We start from the raw sequence: 22068 nt of genomic DNA, 5'->3' as shown, positions 1-22068 counted from the left end.
CAGCCATGATCATAATAAATGGCGGTGCAGGCTCGAAGGGCCGAATGGCCTACTCCTGCACCTATTTTCTATGTTTCTATATGTTCTTTCTGTGTCCTGTTGAAGGGTTTCGGCCCGAAACATCAACTGTACTTTTTTCCACAGATGTTGCCTGGCCTGCTGAGTTCCTCCAGCATTTTGTGTGTGTGACTCGGATTTCCAGCATTGGCAGATTTTCTCTTGTTTGTGTTTTAAGGTTTGCATGCCCACTTTGGAAGAAAAAGTCATTAAGCTTTACAGACTCTCCTCTATAAATGTTGGAGCAAAATTAAGCAGCTGGAGGAACTCAGTGGGTCGAGCAGCATCGATGGAGGCAAAGGGATAGTCAACTTTCAGGTCAAGACCCTGAAACAATATTAAGAGGGGAGATAGCCAGCATAAAGGGGTGAAATGGGAAAGATGGGGCAGGAACTGGAAGCTGATAGGTAAAACCAAATAAAGAGAATGATGATCAGCCATGGGAAAGAAGGGGTAGCAGGTGTGGGGTGAAGTTGGAGACACTAATGGTGAGTGATAGGTAGACATTGATAAGGAGAGAGAGAGGAAAAGAAGGACAGGTTTAATATCTCTACAAATGTGTTCTGACACCCTAAGTGTAGTCTAAAATTTTCAGTTTTTTGTTTGAACAGGGCAACATAACTCTAAGAGAATCGTCAATAAATTAGATAGAAGTAGCAAGCAGGTTTTTTCCACTGAGGTTGGGTGGGACTACAACTAAGTGCAGTGGGGAAAACTTCTTCACTCAGAGGATCATGAAAGTGTGGAACAAGCTGCCAGCGTAAGTGGTGCGTGTATGCGAGCTCAATTTCAACATTTAAGAGAAGTTTAGATAGTGGGTACATGGATGGCAGGGCTATGGTCCAGGTGCAGGTCAATGGGAGTAGGGAGTTTAAATGGTTCAACACAGACTAGTTGGGCCAAAGGGCCTGTTTCTGCGCTGAACTTTTTTACGACTCTGACTCTAAGTTTCAGAGAAATGTAGTAAAGATTGGTAACAATGCAGAATTATGGAGACAGAGAACTCAGATGTATCTAAGAGGAAGCTAAATAAGCATGTGAGAGAGAAAAAAGCAGTAAAACACTCAGGCAAGATTAACCAGAGATGGAAATTAGATGGCATTGAGTGTCAAGTTGTGCAGTGGCCTGTTTCTATATTATGGATCCTATGAAATATATAATCTTTTAGTTACCCATTCATTTACATCATGTGAATGTCACTCGCTCTTTTTGTTTTCCAAAAATATACTTTGTAATTTAAATTTCAAATATATATTACAGCACTAAATTTATCATTACTTTGCTTTCATCAAGAATTCAATTTTCCTTTCAAATAATTGTTTGAGAGTTTTCTCCCACATGTTCTGGCCCTAAATGTGTGGTGTGCCCCTTAAGTTGCTGTGTATATAGTCTTCCTGAAGTCCATCGGCATATAGTCCTGTACCTTGGAAAGTGTGCGTGTAGGTAACATTAGTATGTGGACAGCTTCTAGCATTGGGAATCATTGGGAAGATCAAAGTGAGTTGATAATTGAGCAGCATTTGGTGTTGATCTCAGTGTCAGCGACCAGAAACAACTTACGGAGTGTAGAATTCTGTGCAGCAGGAGCCTTAGCAAAATAAAACTGCATTTTTCCCGACATTCTTGGCAAGTGCACACATTAAAAGGCTAATCCCCCTCTTCGAGTGAAATGTACACTAGCTTTGTATGAAGGATCTCATACAGAGGCTGGTCTCACCATTAGCCAAGCAGGATGTTGGAGCTTGTTGGAGGATCTGGTGATGAGATATTCTTTCAAAACCAATGTTTATTATCTGATCAAATTGCTTTTTAGCTGACAGTCATCCATGTTTATGGGTCAGTATTCTAAGTACATGATATACCTTCATAGAATTTCATTCAAGCAAGTAGGCTCTTTCCGCTGAGGTTAGGTGTGACTAGATCTAGAGGTCATGGGTTAAGGGTGAAAGGTTTAAGAAGTGCATGAAGGGGAGAGGGTGGTGAGAGTGTGGAATGAGCTGCCAGTAGGAATGGTGGATGGGTTTTCAATTTCAACATTTAAGAGAAATTTAGATAGGTACATGGATAAAGAGGGGTATGGTCCAAATGCTGGTCGATGGAACTAGGTAGAATAATTGTTGGATCTGTGTGGCACATTAAGGAAAGCATTTACTTTGAATTGGAACTGCTACTGGAAGCATTTTAAAAAGGAACAAAGCAAAATTTGCCTTGCAACTGATATTAAATTTCTTCTGATATTCTGCCTATCTCTCAGACAGGAGTCTAACAGTACTTTCTCACCTGCTTCTGTAGATATTTCTGTGGAGCAAGCTGCATCACCTGTTGATGGTCAGGAAGCCACTAGCTTACCACAGTCCCGTTCATCTACACTACCAGCTGAAAGCATACGCACAGGTACAACTGATTCTGCACTTCCCTCAAGCGATGGCATGCTTGAGTAGGAATCTTGGTTGTGTAGGATAAGTATGTCATTTGCCAAAGTGCCTTTTCTGACATTGTTTGTCCATGAATCCACACCAACTAATTTAAGTAGTGTCCAGTCTACCCTTTCAAGCTGCCTTTTACATTTTTTCTATAGTTCTAAAATTACAAGTAGAAATGTATCTGATGTTTTCTAAACCTAGAGCAATGTTGTGTTCCATTTAATCAGCAGGTGATCCACGTGTCATTTTTGTGCCCCTTTTATTAAACGCATTTGCCTGAAGGAATTATACTTTCAGAACTTACCTTCTATATTGAGAGCTCCTCTTGAAAATGGCCCTAAATAGAAGGGGAGACTACCAAACTAGAAGTGCCTGGAAATCAAAGAGTATGGTTAAGGCAAAAAAGAGAAGCAGAATATTGTTGAAGGCCAAAATCAGAGGTTCCCAACATTTTTTATGCCATGGAGCTTTACCATTAACCGAGGGGTTCGTGGATCCCAGGTTGAAAACCCCTGGCTTAAGTGATCCAAGATGAAAGTAAAAAGAAAATTTGTAAGCAAAGAGGCATGATGAAATAATGAAAAGTAAAATCAAAATAAGCCCAAAGACTAGCTTGGGCAAATTATTGAAAACAGTTCTGAGGGGCCATATGATAATTTTTACTAAATGGAGCAAGAGGAAGAGTAGGACATAGTGCGAAGCAGCAGAAAGGAAACTATGGACCTGTTAGCCTGACATCAGTGGTTGGGAAGTTGTTGGAATCGATTGTTAGGGATGAGATTACGGAGTACTTAGAGGCACATGACAAGATAGGCCAAAGCCAGCATGGGTTCCTGAAAGGAAAATCCTGCCTGACTAACCTACTGCATTTTTTTGAGGAAATTACAAGCGGGGTAGACAAAGGAGATGAAGTAGATGTGGTGTACTTGAATATCCAGAAGGCCTTTGACAAGGTGCCGCACATGAGGCTACTTAGCAAGATAAAAACCCATGGAATTACATGGGAGTTACTAGCATGGGTGGAGCATTGGCTGATCGGCAGAAAACAGAGAGTGGGAATAAAGGGATCCTATACTGGCTGGCTGCTGGTTACCAGTGGAGTTCCACAGGGGTCGGTGTTGGGACCGCTGCTTTTTACGATGTATGTCAATGATTTGGACTATGGAATTAATGGATTTGTGGCTAAATTTGCCGAGGATACAAAGATAGGTGGAGGAGCGGGTAGTGTTGAGGAAACAGAAAGCCTGCAGAGAGACCTAGGTAGTTTAGGGGAATGGGCAAAGAAGTGGCAAATGAAATACAATGTTGGAAAGTGTATGGTGATGCACTTCGGTGGAAGAAATAAATGGGCAGGCTATTATTTGGATGGGGAGAGAATTCAAAATGCAGAGATGCAAAGGGACTTGGGAGTCCTTGTGTAGGATACCCTAAAGGTTAACTTCCAGGTTGAGTACAGTGAAGAAGGCAAATGCAATGTTGGCATTAACTTCTAGAGGTATAGAATATAAGAGTAGGGATGTGATGTTGAAGCCTATAAGGCACTCGTGAGACCACACTTGGAGTATTGTGTGCAGTTCTGGGCTCCTTACTTTAGAAAGGATACACTGATGTTGGAGAAGATTCAGAGAAGATTCACGATAATGATTTCAGGAATGAAAGAGTTACCGTATGAGGAACGTCTGGCAGCTCTTGGGCTGTATTCCATGGAGTTCAGGAGAATGAGGGGGGATTTCATAGAAACATTCCGCATATTAAAAGGCCTGAACAGATTAGATATGGCAAAGTTATTTCCCATGGTAGGGGAGTCTAGGACAAGAGGGCATGACTTCAAGATTGAAGGACATCCATTTAGAACTGAGATGCAGAGAAATTACTTTTATCAGAGGGTGGTAGATCTGTGGAATTTGTTGCCACCAGTGGCTGTAGAGGCCAAGTCACTGGGTGCATTTAAGGCAGAGATTGATAGGTTCTTGATTAACCAGGGCATCCAAGGTTATGGGGAGAAGGCAGGGGAGTGGAGATAACTAGAAGAATTAGATCATCCATGATTGAATGGAGGAGCAGACTTGATAGGCCGAATGGCCTACTTCTGCTCCTATATCTTATCGTCTTGTATTAGAGACCAAATAGGTAACCCTTGTACTGAAGCAGAAAACATGGATTCCATTTTAGTTGAGATGTGTGGGATCCACGGTAACTTGGCTGTTTAAATTCAGAATCAGTTTGCCCAGAGAAAACAGAGAGTCATGATCAATGGGACTTATTCTGGCTGGTGGTCTCTGACTAGTAGTGTCCTGCAAATAACTGTACTGAGACCACTGCTGTTTGTGATTCATATGAATGACTTGGATTATGTAATGAATGGATGGTTTAGTTATGTTCACAGATGGTACAAATATTGGTGGTGGTGTGGAAAATGTATAAGATTGCCAAAAAATACAGTGGAATATAGATCGATTGGAGAAATGGCAATTGAAGTTCAACCTGGCCCAGTGTGAGATTTGGGGGATCAAATGGAAGGAAGCAGTACACTGCTAGAGGCAAGACCCTTTACAGTGTTGATGTATAGAGGGATCTTGTGATCCAACTCCTTACCTCCCTGAAAATGGCTGCATGGGTTGATAGGGTATGAAGAAGGCATAAGGTAAGCTTGCCTTTATTACTCAAGGCAATAAGGCCATTGCAGCTTTATAAGACTCTAATTAGGCCACATCTGGAGTATTTTATTTAGTTCTGGCCACTCCATTGTAGGAGGCTTTGGAGAGGGTCAAAAGAGAATTGCCAGGATGCTGCCTGGACTAGAGGGGAGACCTGATAGAAGTCAAAAAGATTATGAGGGACAAAGAGTAGACATCCAGGGTCTTTCTACCAGGGTCAGAATGACTAATACATGTACTTAAGATGTGAGGGGATAAGTTCAAAGGAGATATGTGGGGCAAGTTTTTTGCATTGTGGAGATTGGTATCTGGAATACACTACCAGGGTGTAGGAGTGGAGACAAATATAGTAGAGGGATTCTTTTAGTTAACATTAATGTAATGGGCTGAATAGCTGTAAGTATCCGTGGTTCTATGATACTCTGCATCTCAGGTTCAGCCTTCAAGTATACAGTAATTGGTATAACTGCTACTCACATTGTCTATATGCTGGCGTCTCTTTACAGAAAGCAGAAGTATACTCCTTTCGTCTTGCTTTTTAATGTGTTATATATTTCTGCCAAGAACTGCAGTTGTTCATAACTAAAAAAACTAATATTCCACAACTAATTTATTTTTATTTTTGGGAAATGCTGTGGCAATTCAGAAACAAATGCCAAGGAAGAATGCTCTAGAGAGAAGGTACCAGGGAGAAGAAAACTACATTACTATTATGATGTTAAAGAGGAAATTGGAAGGTAAACTTCTTCATCCTGCTTTGTAGTAAATTAATTGTCCTGTACTCCGGTGCTGAGAAGATAAGTAGCCGTCCTATTAAAATCATCATTGGATTATTGCTGGGATGTTGTGTAAATGCAATAATTGTTACTAAACAAGTCCCTCATCACTGAGATTTACTTGTGTGCTTTGGCTAATTGAGAAGCTAATCCTCCTCCTCATTAAAAATAGCTCAAAAGCTAAATTTTAAAAACTCAATTGTCTTGCAAGGACCATCTCAATCTCAATCATGAATTCTTTAAATCAATAAACAAGCACTCTGTCAGTGAAAATGAGAGTTAAGTGCCTAATGATGCAACAACATTCAAATGGAGATTTGATCGTGATTGCCCTTTCTCCCCGGTTGAATGCAGAGAATAGTTAATTCAACCAAGATTTAATCATGCAATTATTGTAACGTTGATGATTTTTCACAAAAGAGACTAAACGAAATAAAATATTATTTGACCCTATCATACAAAAACACTACTATAGTTCACAGCAACACACATCAAAGTTGCTGGTGAACGCAGCAGGCCTGGCAGCATCTCGAGGAAGAGGTACAGTCGACGTTTCAGGCCGAGACCCTTCGTCAGGACTAACTGAAGGAAGAGCTAGTAAGAGATTTGAAAGTGGGAGCAGGAGGGGGAGATCCAAAATGATAGGAGAAGACAGGAGGGAGAGGGATGGAACCAAGAGCTGGACAGGTGATTGGCAAAAGGGTTATGAGAGGATCATGGGACAGGAGGCCCAGGGAGAAGGAAAAAGGGGAGGGGGGGAACCCAGAGGATGGACAAGGGGTATAGTCAGAGGGACAGATGGAGAAAAAGGAGAGAGAGAGAAAGAATGTGTGTATATAAATAAATAACGGATGGGGTACGAGGGGGAGGTGGGGCATTAGCAGATGTTAGAGAAGTCAATGTTCATGCCATCAGGTTGGAGGCTACCCAGACGAAATATAAGGTGTTCATAGTATGACTTTTTTCTTGCAATGATGACTACAGGTTGCTCTGTGGAATTATCCATAAAAAGAAAAAAAGTTATATTAGATGCTGTTGACATCAAAGCAATACTTAGTCAAATATGATTTTAAAAAAGCAGAGCGAAACATTTAAAACAACACCATCATTGAATTCAAACCAGATACAAATGAACATAGTGATGGTTTGATGAAAACTTCTTTAGAGAGATAGTCTTATTGCAACCATATTAAGATTATTGCAACATGATCATAAGACGGTAAACTGTCATCATCTTTATCTGGTCTGTGCCAGTCACCCACCTACCTTTCCCCACACCTGTTCTCACCTGTCACCTGCCACCTGCCAGCTAAATGTGGGGCCATTTTCTTTCCATATTTCTATTCTTTGCCATAGACGCTGACCTGCTAGTTCCTCCAGCATTTTGTGTGTGTTCCATTGGATTGTTATTATCCACCTGATAAATCAGACAGAACAACTGTTTAATATCTGTACTAAAGAAGATATAAAAACAGAAAGGGTATTTGATTATGGTAAATTCTCTAATTAAATATTATGCGCGTCCCATTATCTTTGAACTTTGCTTGTGAATTACCTAATTCAAAAAAATTAATACCTCGTCCGTTTTCTTTTGTTTAAAGAGGATCATCTAGCTTTGTGAAGCGTGTTGTGAATAAAGAGAATGGAATACAGTGTGCAGCTAAGTTTGTTACACTCAGAAGAGGCAACCAGGCTTATGAAGAGCGTGAAATTTTATCCAAACTTAATCATACAAGGATTGCCTGCCTACTTGATGTTTTTGAAACCAAAAGAACACTTGTGTTAGTGCTGGAAATGTATCCTTTCTGTGTGTTTTGGTTGATTACTTGTTTCCCTGTTTAGATTCAAGAACATCGAGCACAGGAGTGGACCCTTTGGCCCACCATGGTTTTATTTTAATCCCATTTCATTTTGTCTGTATACATTTATTTATTGAGATACAAGCAGAGTGGGCCCTTCCAGCCCTTTGAGGCATGCCGCCTAGCAACCCCCAATTTAACCCTGACCTAATCCTGGGACAATTTACAATGACTAATTAACCTGCCAACCAGTTCGTCTTTGGACTGTGGGAGGAAACCGGAGCACGTGGAGGAAACCCACGTGGTCACAGGGAGAACATACAAACTCTGCGGCAGGAATTGAACCCAGGGCACTGGTACTGTAAAGTGTTGTGCTAACCACCAAGCTACTGTGCCACCAAATAATATATATTCCTGATAAAACACTACTGTAGTTGCAAATTAGCTCCATAATGTTGTGGGTTTCCTGAACTCATCTTTAGAACTAAGATTCACTGTTGTTCATTTACTCACTTAACCGCAGAGCATCAAGAGAGCACAGTAGTTCATTGTGTCATAAATTTAGAAAGTGCTGGAGGTATTCAAAATGCCAGGCAGCAGCTGTGGAGAAAGAAACATCAGCTAGCAATGGAGAGACTACTGTTTTTCTATACAGAGCCAGGGTTGATTTTCAATGAGTGAAAAATATTCGCATTCTTGATGCTCTGTAAGCAAAATACTGTTAGAACACATGACAGAGCTCCTGTCACACAAAGGGCAAAATCTAGAATAGAAATGAGCCAATTATTAAAAAGATGATGGTTGCATGCTGTACCTGTTTGTCCTTTCAGTTATGTTGTGGCTGATTGCTAATTCTACTGCACTTAACTTCCTTGGTTCTGCTATTAATACCATTAACATACATCAAGTAATGGACAAACAGCAAATAGCTTCAGCAGCTGAAATATTTTGTTTCAAAAGCAAGTGGAAGTAAATTTCCATGGCAATGCCTCTCAATAGCAGGTTAAAAGTTTTCAGGAGTAGTTTCATCCCCTTGATAAACTTTTTCCAAGGTAAAATAACATGCCCACTGGAAAACAAATGCATTTTGTCTGGTTGTGTCCTTTTTATCCTGAACAATGCAACAGGTGCTCAAATGAAGGATTGCTGGATCACCTGTTCAAAAAGAACATTGTTGCAGAAGCTGAGGTAAGATTTGCTTTTACATGACCATTTTTACCAATTATCGTATTACTCTTTTATTAAATCATTAACAGGACAGTAGAAGGATAGAAAGAACAGGGCAGCACAAGGACAGGCAATTTGGCATACAATGCTGTGACAGACTAATTAAATTAATGACACTTAACCATTTCAGCAAGCATGTGGTCTCTCCTCTCTCCTCTCTCCTCTCCTCTCTTCCCTCTCTCTCTCCCCTCTCTCTCTCCCCTCTCTCTCTTCCCTCTCTCTCTCCCCTCTCTCTCTCCCCTCTCTCTCTCCCCTCTCTCTCTCCCCTCTCTCTCTCCCCTCTCTCTCCCCTCTCTCTCCCCTCTCTCTCTCCCCTCTCTCTCTCCCCTCTCTCTCTCCCCTCTCTCTCTCCCCTCTCTCTCTCTCCCCTCTCTCTCTCCCCTCTCTCTCTCCCCTCTCTCTCTCCCCTCTCTCTCTCCCCTCTCTCTCTCCCCTCTCTCTCTCCCCTCTCTCTCTCATCTCTCTCTCTCTTTTCTCCCCCTTCCCCTTCAGCTCTGTACCAAACTATTATTTTGCCTGGTCCCATTGACCTGCACCTCAATCACAACCCTCCATACCCCTCCCATCGATGTACTTATCCAAACTTCTCTTAAATGCTGAAACTGAACCTGCATCTACCACTTCCACTGGCAGCTTGTTCTACACTCTCGCTACCCACTAGGTAAAGAAGTTCCTCCTCATGTTCCCTTTAAGTTGAACTCATATTTCAGAGAATGTAAGGTTATACAGTAACTTGCTTCTCCAAATCCATTCTTATCAGAGATGTGAATTTGTGAACTGCCAATTTAATAGATTTAATGTAAAAGATTGAGATATTCCAGACTTGCATTCAGTGATTGATCATATTTTAATAGCCATATTTTTAATTTGATTCAACTGGAGTCAATGCCATCGGCCATAAATAACCACACATAAGGTTACACAAAGAAATGGATCATCTTCAATCCATTAGTTACTGAAAGCTAAGAGGGTACAGAGAAGATTCACTAGAATGATTCCGGGAATGAGAGGGTTAACATATGAGGAACGTTTGTCCGCTCTTGGACTGTATTCCTTGGAGTTTAGAAGAATGAGGGAAGACCTCATAGAAACATTTCGAATGTTAAAAGGCATAGACAGAGTGGATGTGGCAAAGTTGTTTCCCATGATGGGGGAGTCAAGTACGAGAGGGCATGACTTCAGGATTGAAGGGTGCCCTTTCAGAACAGAAATGCGAAAAAATTTTTTTAGTCAGAGGGTGGTGAATCTATGGAATTTGTTGCCACGGGCAGCAGTGGAGGCCAAGTCATTGGGTGTATTTAAGGCAGAGATTGATAGGTATCTGAGTAGCCAGGGCATCAAAGGTTATGGTGAGAAGGCGGGGCAGTGGGACTAAATAGGATAAAATGGATCAGCTCATGATAAAATGGCGGAGCAGACTCGATGGGCCGAATGGCCTACTTCTGCTCCTTTGTCTTATGGTCTTATAGATACTAACATCTATTCTTGAGGGCAGTGCAGTTGATGTAGAATTCATTGAAGCCTTTGACAAGCTCCACGTACAGGACTGGGCTGAAAGGTTAAAGCACGCACATTTTGAGTTTTGGTAAATTGGATCCAAAACCAGTTAGTAATGAGAGTCAGAGGATGATGTTGGAGGGTTGGTTTGCGATTGGAAGGCTATAAACTGTGGTGTACATTAGGGATCCGTACCGGGATCCTTACTATTTGTTATATACACTACAGTAATTATTTGGATGTTAATTTGGAAGTATGAACAATAAATTTGCAGATGATACAAAAATTAATAATGTTATGGATAGTGAAGGAGGTAATTTTAGGTTGCAGAATGATACTGATAAAATGGGCAGTGTGCTGTCATGTCGATTTGAATCCTAATAAGCGTAAAAATGAAGTGTTCTGTTAGGCCAAAGAAGAAAAAGACATGCACAATGAATGCTAGCACCACAAAACATCGGAGCTGAATTAAGCTCATTATCCCTGTCAACCCCATTCTCCTGTCTTCTCCCCATAACCTTTCTTTTCTTTTCAAATCTTTTTATTGTTATATTATACAGAAAACATAACGAGTACATTGAAGTAACAACACTTACAATGTCTCAAAAAAGACATTATCTTAAAGATTGAAAAAAAAATTTTGTGATAACAAAAAAAACCTACTAAGCAGAAAAGTGAGGGGAAAAAAGAACCTATTTGGTGTACAACCACGGAGTCATGCGTTATACAAAAAGCTTCTAAAAATAAACATCAAACCTCCAGCAAGAAAAGAAAATATACTAAAAGATTTACAATTAGATTGTGGAAAAATTATATCAATTAGCTCAAATGATAATAATGAGCAAATGAGCCCCTTCTCCCCGTAACCTTTGATCCCCTTACTAATCAAGAACACCTGCTTTGGCCTCCACGGCATGTGGCAATAAATTACACATATTTACCACCCAATGGGCTCAGCGATGAGAAAATCACCTTTCTCAAACTCTGTACGTCTAGGGTTGGTGTGACTGGGTCCCACCATATATCGACCACCCGAACCCCCATCTATGCAAATACTGTGTAAATACTGCCCCCATGCAATTATCTCTTGGCAAGAAATAACAGATCATACACTGCATACAATTATAAAGTAAGTATATTTACAAATTTCAGCTTTATCGAACAATTAGTAGGAAAAAAGAAAAGAAAAAAAAGGGCCCATTACAGTTAACCCAGTCCAAATGTGCGCATAAGTTGGAGCTCATCTGAAGTTGTCTTCAACTCCTGCGCTGGACCCATGGTCTGTGTAAAAGCACACACCACTTTCCAAATGTCACTCAAAATCTATCTCAAACAAATGGGCTACCACATGGGAGTATTGGTCTTCCTCCTTGAAGCCATTCATCTTCTCACCACTGACTCAACCTGCAAGTTAACTTTTCGGGTGTTCTGCACAAGGACTCCCAAGTCCCTTTGCATCACAGATTTTTGGATTTTCTCCCTGTTTAGAAAATAGTCCACACATTTATTTCTACTACTAAAGTGCATGACCATGCATTTTCCAACATTATATTTCATTTGCCACTTTCTTACCTATTCTCCTAATTTGTCTAAGTCCTTCTGCATCCTAACTTTCCTGTAATACCATGGGTCTTAACTTGGTAAGCAGCTTTGTGTGTGGCACCTTGTCAAAGGTCTCTGAAAGTCCAAATATACAACATCCACTGCATCTCCTTTATCTATCCTACTTGTAATCTCCTCAAAGAATTCCAACAGGTTCGTCAGGCAGAATTTTCCTTGAAAGAAACCATGCTGACTTTGTACTATCTTGTCCTGTGTCACCAAGTACTCCATCCTTAACAATTGACTCTGATATCTTCCCAACCACTGAGGTCAGGCTAAATGGTCTATAATTTCCTTTCTGCTGCCTTCTGCCTTTCTTAAAGAGTGGAGTGACATTTGCAATTTTCCAGTCCTTTGGAACCATGTCAGAGTCCAATGATTTTTGAAAGATCATTTCTAATGATGCCACAAACTCTAACGCTACCTCTTTCAGAACCCTAGGGTGCAGTTCCTCTGGTCTGGGTGACTTATGTACCCTTAGGTCTTCCAGCTTTTTAAGCACCTTCTCCCTTGTAATAGTAATTGCACCCGCTTCTCTTCCTTCACACACTACGACATCTGGCACACTGCTAGTGTCTGCCACAGTGAAGACAGATGCAAAATACTCATTTAGTTCATCTGCCATCTCCTTGTCCCCTATTATTATTTCTCCTGCCTCATTTTCTAGCGGTCCCATATCCATTCTTATCTCTCTTTTATTTTTACATACTTGAAAAAGCTTTTACAAACGTACTATCCACTTTGATATTATTTGCTAGCTTGTTTTCATATTTCATCTTTTTCCCTTTTAATGATTCTTTTAGTTGCTCTCTGTAGGTTTTTATAAACTTCCCAGTCCTCTATCTTCCCACTAATTTCTGCTTTGTTATATGCCGTCTCTTTTGTTTTTACTTTAGCTTTGACTTCCCTTGTCAGCCATAGTTGTACTGTTTTGTCATTTGAGTATTTCTTCACTTTTGGAATACTCATGTCCTGCACCTTCCTCATTTTTCCCAGAAACGCACACCATTACTGCTCTGCTGACATCCCTGCCAGCAGCTCCTTCCAGTTTACTCTGGCCAGCTCCTCTCTCATACCACTGTAATTTCCCTTACTCCACTGAAATATTGCTACATCAGACTTTATTTTTTCTCTATCGAATTTCAAGTTGAACTTATTCATTTTGTGATAGCTGGTTCCTAAGGGTTCTTTACCTTAAGCTCCCCAATCACCTCTGGTTCATTACATAACACCCAATCCAGTATAGATGGTGCCCTAGTAGGCTCAATGACAAACTGCTCTAAAAAGCCATCTCTTAGGCATTCAACAAACTCACACTCTTGAGATTCATTACCAACCTGATTTCCCCAATTGACCTGCATGTTAAAATCTCCCATGACTATCATAACATTGCCCTTTTGATACACCTTATCTATTTCCTGTTGTAATCTGTGGTCCACCTCCCAGCCACTGTTGGAGACCTGTATATAACTGCCATCAGGGTCTTTTTACCCTTGCAGTTTCTGAACTCAACCCACAAGGACTCAACATCTTCTGATCCTATGTCACTTCTTTCTACTGATTTGATGCCATTCTTTACCAGTAGAGCCAAGTCTCCCCCTCTGCCTACCTTCCTATCCCTCTGATACAAGGTATAACCTTGGACATTCAGCTCCCAACCACAACCATTCTTCAGCCATAATTCAGTGATGGCCACAACCTCAAACCTCTCCGTCCAGCTTTCTCTCAATTCCACCATCCTGATTGGCTGACACAACATTCTTAAGTTGAACAGCATAACCCCTTATCTTTAACTCAAACCCAAACATGCTAAAAGCAGAACATGCTACTATTACCGAACTGTTAAAATGAAATGCCTACAGCATAGCAGTAAAAATCTTAACCAGGATGTTACACAGAGAACTTAGTACAGAAATGGATAGAAAAAGTGCGAAGAAGGTATGTTTAATATTTGGCTTCATTAGCTGGATCGGAGAGTATAAAAGCAAAGATACGAGAATGATTCCAGGAATGAAAGGGTTACCATATGAGGAACAATTGATAGCTCTTGGGCTGTATTCCCTGGAGTTCAGAAGAATGAGGGGGAATCTCATAGAAACATTCCAAATGTTAAAAGGCCTGAACAGATTAGATATGGCAAAGTTATTTCCCATGGTAGGGCATTCTAGAACAAGAGGGCGGGACGTGAGGGTTGAAGGACGTCCTTTTAGAACCAAGATGCGGAGAAATTACTTTAGTTGGAGGGTGATAAATCTGTGGAATTTGTTGCCATGAGTGGCTGTGGAGGTCAAGTCATTGGGTGTATTTAAGGCAGAGATAGATAGGTTCTTGATTAGCCAGGGCATCAGAGGGTATGGGGGGAAAGGCGGGGGAGTGGGGATGACTGGAAGAATCGGATCAGCCCATGATTGAATGGGGGAGCAGGTTCGATGGCCCGAATGGCCTATTTCTGCTCCTATATCTTATGGTCTTATATTATGGTACAATTTTTTTTGGCCACAGCTGGAATACTGTGTGCTGTTCACCACATTATGGAAATAATGTAACTTTACTGGAGAAGGTGTAGAGGAAATTCACTGGGATGTTCTCTGGAATGGAACATTTCATGTATGAGGAGAATCTAGGTGGACTGAGTATGTTTTTTGAAAATAGGAAGCTGAGTGAGCGAGCCTAGTTGAGGTAAACAAAATTATGAGGGCATAGTAGGAGACATGTAAGAAATGTATTCAGATGTGTATAAACCCAGAGGGCATACATTTAAAGTAAGCGGTAAATGGTTTCTTGGTGATTTGAGGACTCTTTCTCCCAGAGGTTCATTGGAATCTGGAGTACGCTGCCTCAGTATCCTCAATATTTAAGAAGCAGTACATGAATCACCAAAGCATAGACGAAATGCATGAAAACGGAATTAGTATAGATAGGTTAATACCAGCTTAGTCATGAGTGGGCTGAAGGACCTATTTCCGTGCTGAATGAGTCTATAACTCTGTAACAGAGATCAAATTTTAATTTACAATTACCTTGATATTATATTGTTTTGTCTAGGTTAGAAACTACATCCAGCAGATTTTGGAAGGGCTCCATTATCTCCATGACAACAACATACTTCATCTTGACATAAAAGTAAGATTCTTGCTTTCAAACTTACTAAAGCTACTTACACTACAGCTCAAGATTTTTGTAGAGTGTTCTTGTTTTCTTTATTTGTGCGATAGCTGCCTGAACTGTATCAATTATTCCATGGTTTAGGCTACGTCCACACTAAACCAGATAAATCCGTAACCAAAGCTTTTTCTCTTCGTTTTGACCCTCCGTCCACACTGAAACGGTATTTTCTAAAACACTCTCCAGGGTGCTTAAATCTGAAAATGTCGGTTGGCTGTTGTAGTGTGTACGGGGTAACCGGCTAACTTTAAAAACGCTGTCATGATGTGCTAGAGCAAATGGTGGCGGCAGCGTGACATCTCATTGTTTTCTCGAACGCAACCTCCAACACCACAACAACAATATCTGACAATAGATGTGTAACAGCCTAATGTAACGTTGTATGGAAATACAAGATAACACTGATGCAGACATGTCTTACACATTTAACAAAGCACTTTATTTGTCATGGTCCCTTCTGGCAATCCCCCACTTTCCTGTTTACCTCAGGAATTGGGCTTCAATCCCCTCATTTAATTTCCAATCATTCCCAGGTTTCACTAACTACACACGCCCGCTTGCTATCAGGAAATGCAGGGTAAAGACCCCATGATCACAACAAGGAGCTGCCAGTTCGTTGGTCGTCTCCGGTGTAAGTAACCTCGTTTCATGGTTCTTAGGACTGTTAGTTTGAAGTCTAGCATTGCTCCTGGAATCTTTCCAAACCCAAGACTTAGGGTAAAGACTCTCCTGGAAACCGATTCCACGCTCGCTACGGCAATAACGCCTCCCGACTCTGCCCCCGCGCCCGTGTTCTGCACTTGGGTTCGTCCACCGCCCAGCTCGTGTAACATTATTAATGTTTTGCTTGTGCAAGCATTCAATAGACGCAATTGTCATTTTTGCCCAGTAACTCGTTTTATTGCACATGTTAAATACAGCAAAATAATACACAAAGACATGGCAAAAGTAAAGGCAGACATGGCAAAAGTAAAGGCAAACATAGCAGCAAATTTCACCTTTGCCCAGTAACAAGCCTTACTGCATTTAGTTGTAGCTGTTGTCTGTTTCATCGGTGAAGAGACTATGGCTGTAGGAAATGTTTCTGGACAAACGCGCACCAAGTCTTTCGTTTGGCAATTTCCTTTTAAGTTTTTCTACTCTGTAACTGGACAAACGCACGCCAAGTATACCGTTTCCTCTTCGCTTGTTTTCTGTGTGTCCTGCGCATGCCCAGTAGGAGGAGATTGGCCTAAATATCTGTTCTAATGTGGACGGAGGTATTTTGAAAAACGCCTGGTGTGGACGCCTATCATTTTTATGCGAAACCGGCGTTTTCAAAAATGATCCGGTCTAGGGTGGACATAGCCTTAGCTTCATGTAGTTGTCTAGCAGTGCAAATGGGGGGGAAAGCAGGTATAGCAGAGAGGAATTTTCAGCATTTGCCCAAAACAAACACAAAGTTAGTGGTACATACCTCTTACCTACCTGAAGCTATCCATTGATGGCCTGGAGTGATGTTAACAGGCAATTCAACAAACAAGGGCTAAATATTTAGCGCCTCCAAAAACAAAACAAGCCAGATTCCAGTTTCAGAACATAATAAAAATCTGAATGAAGGGTTTTGGCTGGAAATGTCGACTGTTTATTCATTTCCATAGATGCTGCCTGACCTGCTGAGTTCCTCCAGCATTTTGCGTGTGTGTTGCTCTGGATTTCCAGCATCTGGAAAATCTCTCGTGTTTGTATAAAACTCTTTGCATGTTTCATTGAAGTACTAACGCCAATTCACTGGCATACAGTACAAGCATTCTCACTGTTTTTGCACTTTTTTGGCTGTGCAAAGAGATCTCTTGTGTCACGAGAAACACAGGTTACAAGCCACAAATTGTCTCCTTAAAGGTACCGACATTGCCACTTAAGATGTAGACAGGCTTGGATATTTTAAGTGTGGATTGAGTGGTTTTTTAATTCAGTGTTAACTCTGATATTTTAGAAAGTACGTTTTTACATGCCAGAAATAAAACAAAAAAAGTATTGGAAACATTCAGTAGGTCAGCCAGCATCTGTGGAAAAGAACATTTCAGGACTGATAAAAGTTCTTCACTGAGATATTAACACTATTTCTCCTTCCACAGATGCTGCCTTATTTCTGAATAATTCTGGCATTTCTGGTTTTATTTCAGTTTTCAACTACTACATTGGAAACTGAAGGTGTGGAGGAAATACTGAGCAGGTTTGGCTGTACTAGTGGGAAAAGAAACAAAGATAACATTTGAGCAGAGCTGAACCAGGTCTTTGACCTGAAACATTAACTCTGTGGCCTGACCTGCTGATGGTATCTAGCATAAGCTGTTTTATTATTAATGTTTTTTTACTTGTCAGGGTGTCACCAGTTTTTTAGATCCGTATTTTTTTAATTTTGTTTTTACTTAGAGATACAATATGGTAACAGGCCCTTCCCACGCTGCCCAATTACTCCCATGTGACCAATTGACCTACAGCCCCAAACGTCTTTGGAATATTGAAGGAAACTGGAGGAAACGTACATGGTCATAGGGAGAACGTAAATACTCCTTATAGGCAGTGGTGGGAACTGACCCTGGGTTACTGGCACTGGTAAACTAACCGCTGCGCTACCATGCTGACCCTAAATTATCAGCTGCTCCCAGGCATTGTTCATACCCTCAGCTGCCGAAGTGGGATTTGAACTTCTCTCTCTGGATCCAGCCTTCTGCCTGCTAGCCAGGTAACTTGACCACTACACTAACCAACTACGTTTAATTTCATCAGTCCTGATGAAGGGTCTCGGACCAAAATATCGACTGTTTACTTTTTTCCATAGATGCTGCCTGGCCTGCTGAGTTCCTCCAGCACTTTGTGTGTTTTGCTTGGATTTCCAGCATCTGCAGAATTTCTCTTGTTTATGTTTAATTTTATTTGGTTTGTTTATTCCCAGGGTAAAGCTGAAACCAATTCCTTTTCCTTTTATAGCAGTCAGTTGTTTACAAGTTAGGTGTTTCTGTAGCATTGTTTCTTGATTTCATTCCTTCCCCTCTACAGCTGCTGTTCAGCTTGCAGATTGTTAATTGATCTCTGTTTTAGTGTATTGGTCTAAAATTTTAACTGCCTTTGGCCTCATGTGACACCATGGAAAGTTTTAAATGCTAATTCACTATGAAAGTGTTTAGTGTTTATGTCGTGCCACCATTCTATAAAATTGGAAACAGGCCTAAGTCATGCACCTTGGTAAAGTTGCTGCTCATTTGAAACTGATTACAAGAGTCAGGTGCCCTTCAGATAACATGATGAAATATGTACGTAGCCAGTCACAATACAGCTAACGCCAATCGGGTAAGGGAAGGAAAGTGATACACACTGGTTTCTCCATTCTGATTGCTATTATCCTTCAATCATCAGGCTTCTGAACCAGCATGGACACCTTCACTTACTAACCTCACTTTTAAGTACTCTACAACTTATTTATTAGACCAATAATATTTATTATTAATATTATTACTTGTTTCCTTTTGTACTTGCACAATTTGTCACTTTGTGTGTAGCTTTCATTATTTCTGTTATAATTCTCTGTTCTACTGTGAATATATGCAAGAAAAGAAATCTCAAGATAGCATTAGTCCCACAAGATATGTACCTTGATAATAACAAATTTACTCTTTAAAAAAATTGATTGTAGAGAAATGCCTTGCATGCAGTGAAAAATTAATTGAAGACTGATTTACAATGTATTTTTCCCTTTCTTTAATTAGCCTGCTAACATTCTAATGGTGCACCCAGAAAAAGACGATATTAAGATTTGTGATTTTGGATTTGCACAAGAACTCACACGGGACAAGCTGCAGTTTAGCAAATACGGCTGCCCAGAGTTTGTTGCCCCAGAAATTGTTTTACAGGATCCGATTTCAACAGCCACTGACATATGGTAAGGTAGTATTGGAATAGCAAGAGATAAATGTAGAGTTAGAGTGTATTAGACATCTTTGCCAGAAATTAGATGTCATTGAGCTACTCAACATTTTAAGAGCAGCTTCTTCCCCTCCACCATCAGTTTTCTGAACAGACAATGAACCCACGAACACTGCCTCACTTTTTCCTTGTTTTTTGCAATACTTATTTAATTTTTTATATTTCTTATTGTAACACAGTATTTTTAGGTATTGCATTTGCAAAGCATAATTTTTATTTATTGCTGTCACAAAACCATAAATTTTATGACCCATGTCAGTGATGATAAACCAGGTTCTGATTCTGATTCTGCTCTCTACAGGACTCTGTCCAGAACTGATTTAACCTGCGATAAAACACATTGGCTATCATTTCCATATGAAACCACAAAATTGGATTGGGCATTTCCGGCTGTGGTCCATGTTAGTGCTTCAGGCTCTTGCACCATCGTATATGTTCCTAATGTCATCAGTTGTCATGCATCACATGTTTCAACCTCTCTTAATGTAAATTAGAGCCAAGAGTTCCAACTGTTCCTGCTGTTTAGCAATAGCATGTTCTAGTTCAAGATACGCGGTAAATGCTAATAAAGATTTTAAGGAAGGATGATTGTGTTTAATGCAATGTACATCAGTCAGATGGGATAACTCTATTACCATATGGAATAGGTATTGGAAAAGGAAAACTCTGATTTTAAACGTCCGCTGCACTGCGGCCATGCCCACCCATAGGAGTAAACCCCGAGGAAGAAATCCGGAGCCGGGGTCCCTAAGACAGCTTGATGTTGTTTACAATTTCATTCTGGCAACCTCTGCAACGACACTGGTGCCAAGCTGTATTGGCGCTTGCCTGTTCCTTCTCTCTGCATCAGTGACGCAGAGAGAGGGAACCCGCTGCATTCCCCCTTTAAATCTTCCTGTCCAGGCTTGTGCCCTGGAGAGGACACAGTCCACTAGAGGCACAAGCCCATGATTCCCTGGGATCGATGGCTGCCTACTACTATTACCATACAATCCTGATTAAGGAACCACTTTTTATCATTTTTACCTTAGCTGCTCATGTAGCTTTTAACTCTGCACAGAAGTAAAGGCTTCTTGAGAGTGTGCAACATTGAGTTGACGTTTCATTCTACCATGCATCTTGCTCATATTTTGCAACCTCACACAAAAGACTCTTCCTTCAGAGAGTGCCATTATATGTATTTGCAAGATGTACTAATTAAGTAAAAAGAATTTCATTATAGTAATCAGAGATCATACTCATTAATTGCCCAAATTAGCTGGCAGGAGTGATACCATATTGCGTATTTATTTGTTAGATCTTTGTTCACTGAGAGTTTAGAAGAATAAATGGAGATTTAACTCAGAGAAGTGCAAGGTGAAACAGCTTGGGAAATTCATCCATAGCAGGACTTTCACAGAAAAATATAAGGACATAAAATGTACTGTAGATCAGAGGGACCTAGAGGTACAGATACAAAGTTTCTCAAAAAGTGGCAACGCAGGTAAACAAGGTAGTGAAGAAAGCATATGGCATGCCTGCCTTCATGGGATGGACATTGTGCACAATAGTTAAGAAGTCATATTACATTTGTACAAGATGTTGGTGACAACAAACCTGAGATGTTATGTATAGTTCTAGCTGCAATACTGTTGGAAGGATGTAATTGAACTAGACAGGTACAGAAAATATTCAGAAGGATGAAGGCTTGAGTTGTTAAGAGAGACTAGACAGGCTGAAACTGTTTTCCCTGTAGCAAGGGAGGCTAAGGGGTGATTTTATAAAATCATGAGGTACATAGATAAATTAAATGGTTATAGTATTTTTCCAGGGTAGGCAAGTCTAAAACAAGAGGACATAGGTTTACGGTGAAAGGGAAAAGATTTAAAAGGGATCTGAGTAGAGGTGGGTAATTACAGGGTTTAAAAGACATTTTGATGGGTTCCTGAATAGAGAAGATTCAGAGGGATTGAAGTTATTTAGCTCAGGGAAACAGCTTGGTTGGGATGGACAAAGTGGGTGAGAGGATCTGTTTCTGTGCTGTGACTCTATTTCTATATAGTGCTATGACTCTATAGCTCAACAGGCTGGGTGCAGGGATGGTAATTAGACAGTTTGGTGGAACGTGAGTCCTTTTGAGAGACACGTGCATATGAAGGAATGGAGGGATAAATTGGCATCAAGATCAGCAAAGCTTTGTGGGCTGAAAGACCTAAACAGCAGTGTACTGTTCTATGTTCTATTTATAATGAATTATAACAGGAATACTGGGTCTAATTTTGCAACTGAGAATATTTGACCTGGAAATGATCAACAACAAGATTTATTCCAGGTAATATCAATTTTGATTGCGTTCTGAAACTATTACTGGAATGAATAAAGTTAGGTTGGGAGGTACTTGAAGACATACTTATCTATTACATGTACTAGTCCCGCCATGCTCTACAACCGCTAAATTTCCCATTCAGTCTCACTCTTTAATTAAGCAGTTCACTTCCTCAGAGAAGTATGTTGCACATTTCCTGTAGACAGGAGATGCATGGGACTAAGGCATGTCTGCTTTAGATTTCAGATCTTTACTTTTAATAAAAATTTTTTACTGGCAGAGTTATGTTGAGGATACTTTTACAATAAGAACATTATTACTAACTCCGTTCTCAATTTTTTGTTCTCTTTCCAAAACAGGTCGATTGGAGTGATCACATTTTTGTGGTAAGTGAGATGAGGTGTCTGCAGTTCTAAATTTGCATTGTTAATTTTGGAACTTTTTAATTTCATTTCAGTTGAGAGTTTCTATTTGGGAACTGATATCATATCACAACAAATGGCATTGATTTTCTATGCATTCACTTTAATTGTGGGTTGGAGAAAATTCTGGGAAGCAGAAAGAACAAAAAAGCCTCATTATTTGCAGATGTCC

The 22068-nt window shown here is 40.4% G+C and overlaps 1 protein-coding gene across 1 annotated transcript in view; it reads left to right on the top strand.

Annotated features, from left to right (window-relative positions):
- LOC134344536 (striated muscle preferentially expressed protein kinase-like) overlaps positions 1–22068 on the top strand; it is a 35618-nt gene that overhangs the window by 11858 nt on the left and 1692 nt on the right. Inside the window, exons 5-10 of the mRNA XM_063044509.1 lie at positions 2350–2451; positions 5784–5874; positions 7515–7709; positions 8840–8900; positions 15084–15161; positions 21834–21860. Coding sequence (XP_062900579.1) covers positions 2350–2451; positions 5784–5874; positions 7515–7709; positions 8840–8900; positions 15084–15161; positions 21834–21860 — 554 coding nt within the window. The remainder of the gene's footprint in view (positions 1–2349; positions 2452–5783; positions 5875–7514; positions 7710–8839; positions 8901–15083; positions 15162–21833; positions 21861–22068) is intronic.

The sequence above is a fragment of the Mobula hypostoma genome, chromosome 3 (assembly GCF_963921235.1).
Source record: "Mobula hypostoma chromosome 3, sMobHyp1.1, whole genome shotgun sequence".
NCBI lineage: Eukaryota > Metazoa > Chordata > Chondrichthyes > Myliobatiformes > Myliobatidae > Mobula > Mobula hypostoma.
Note: the sequence above shows the minus strand (reverse complement) of the source record. Positions and strands in the feature narration are given on the sequence as shown.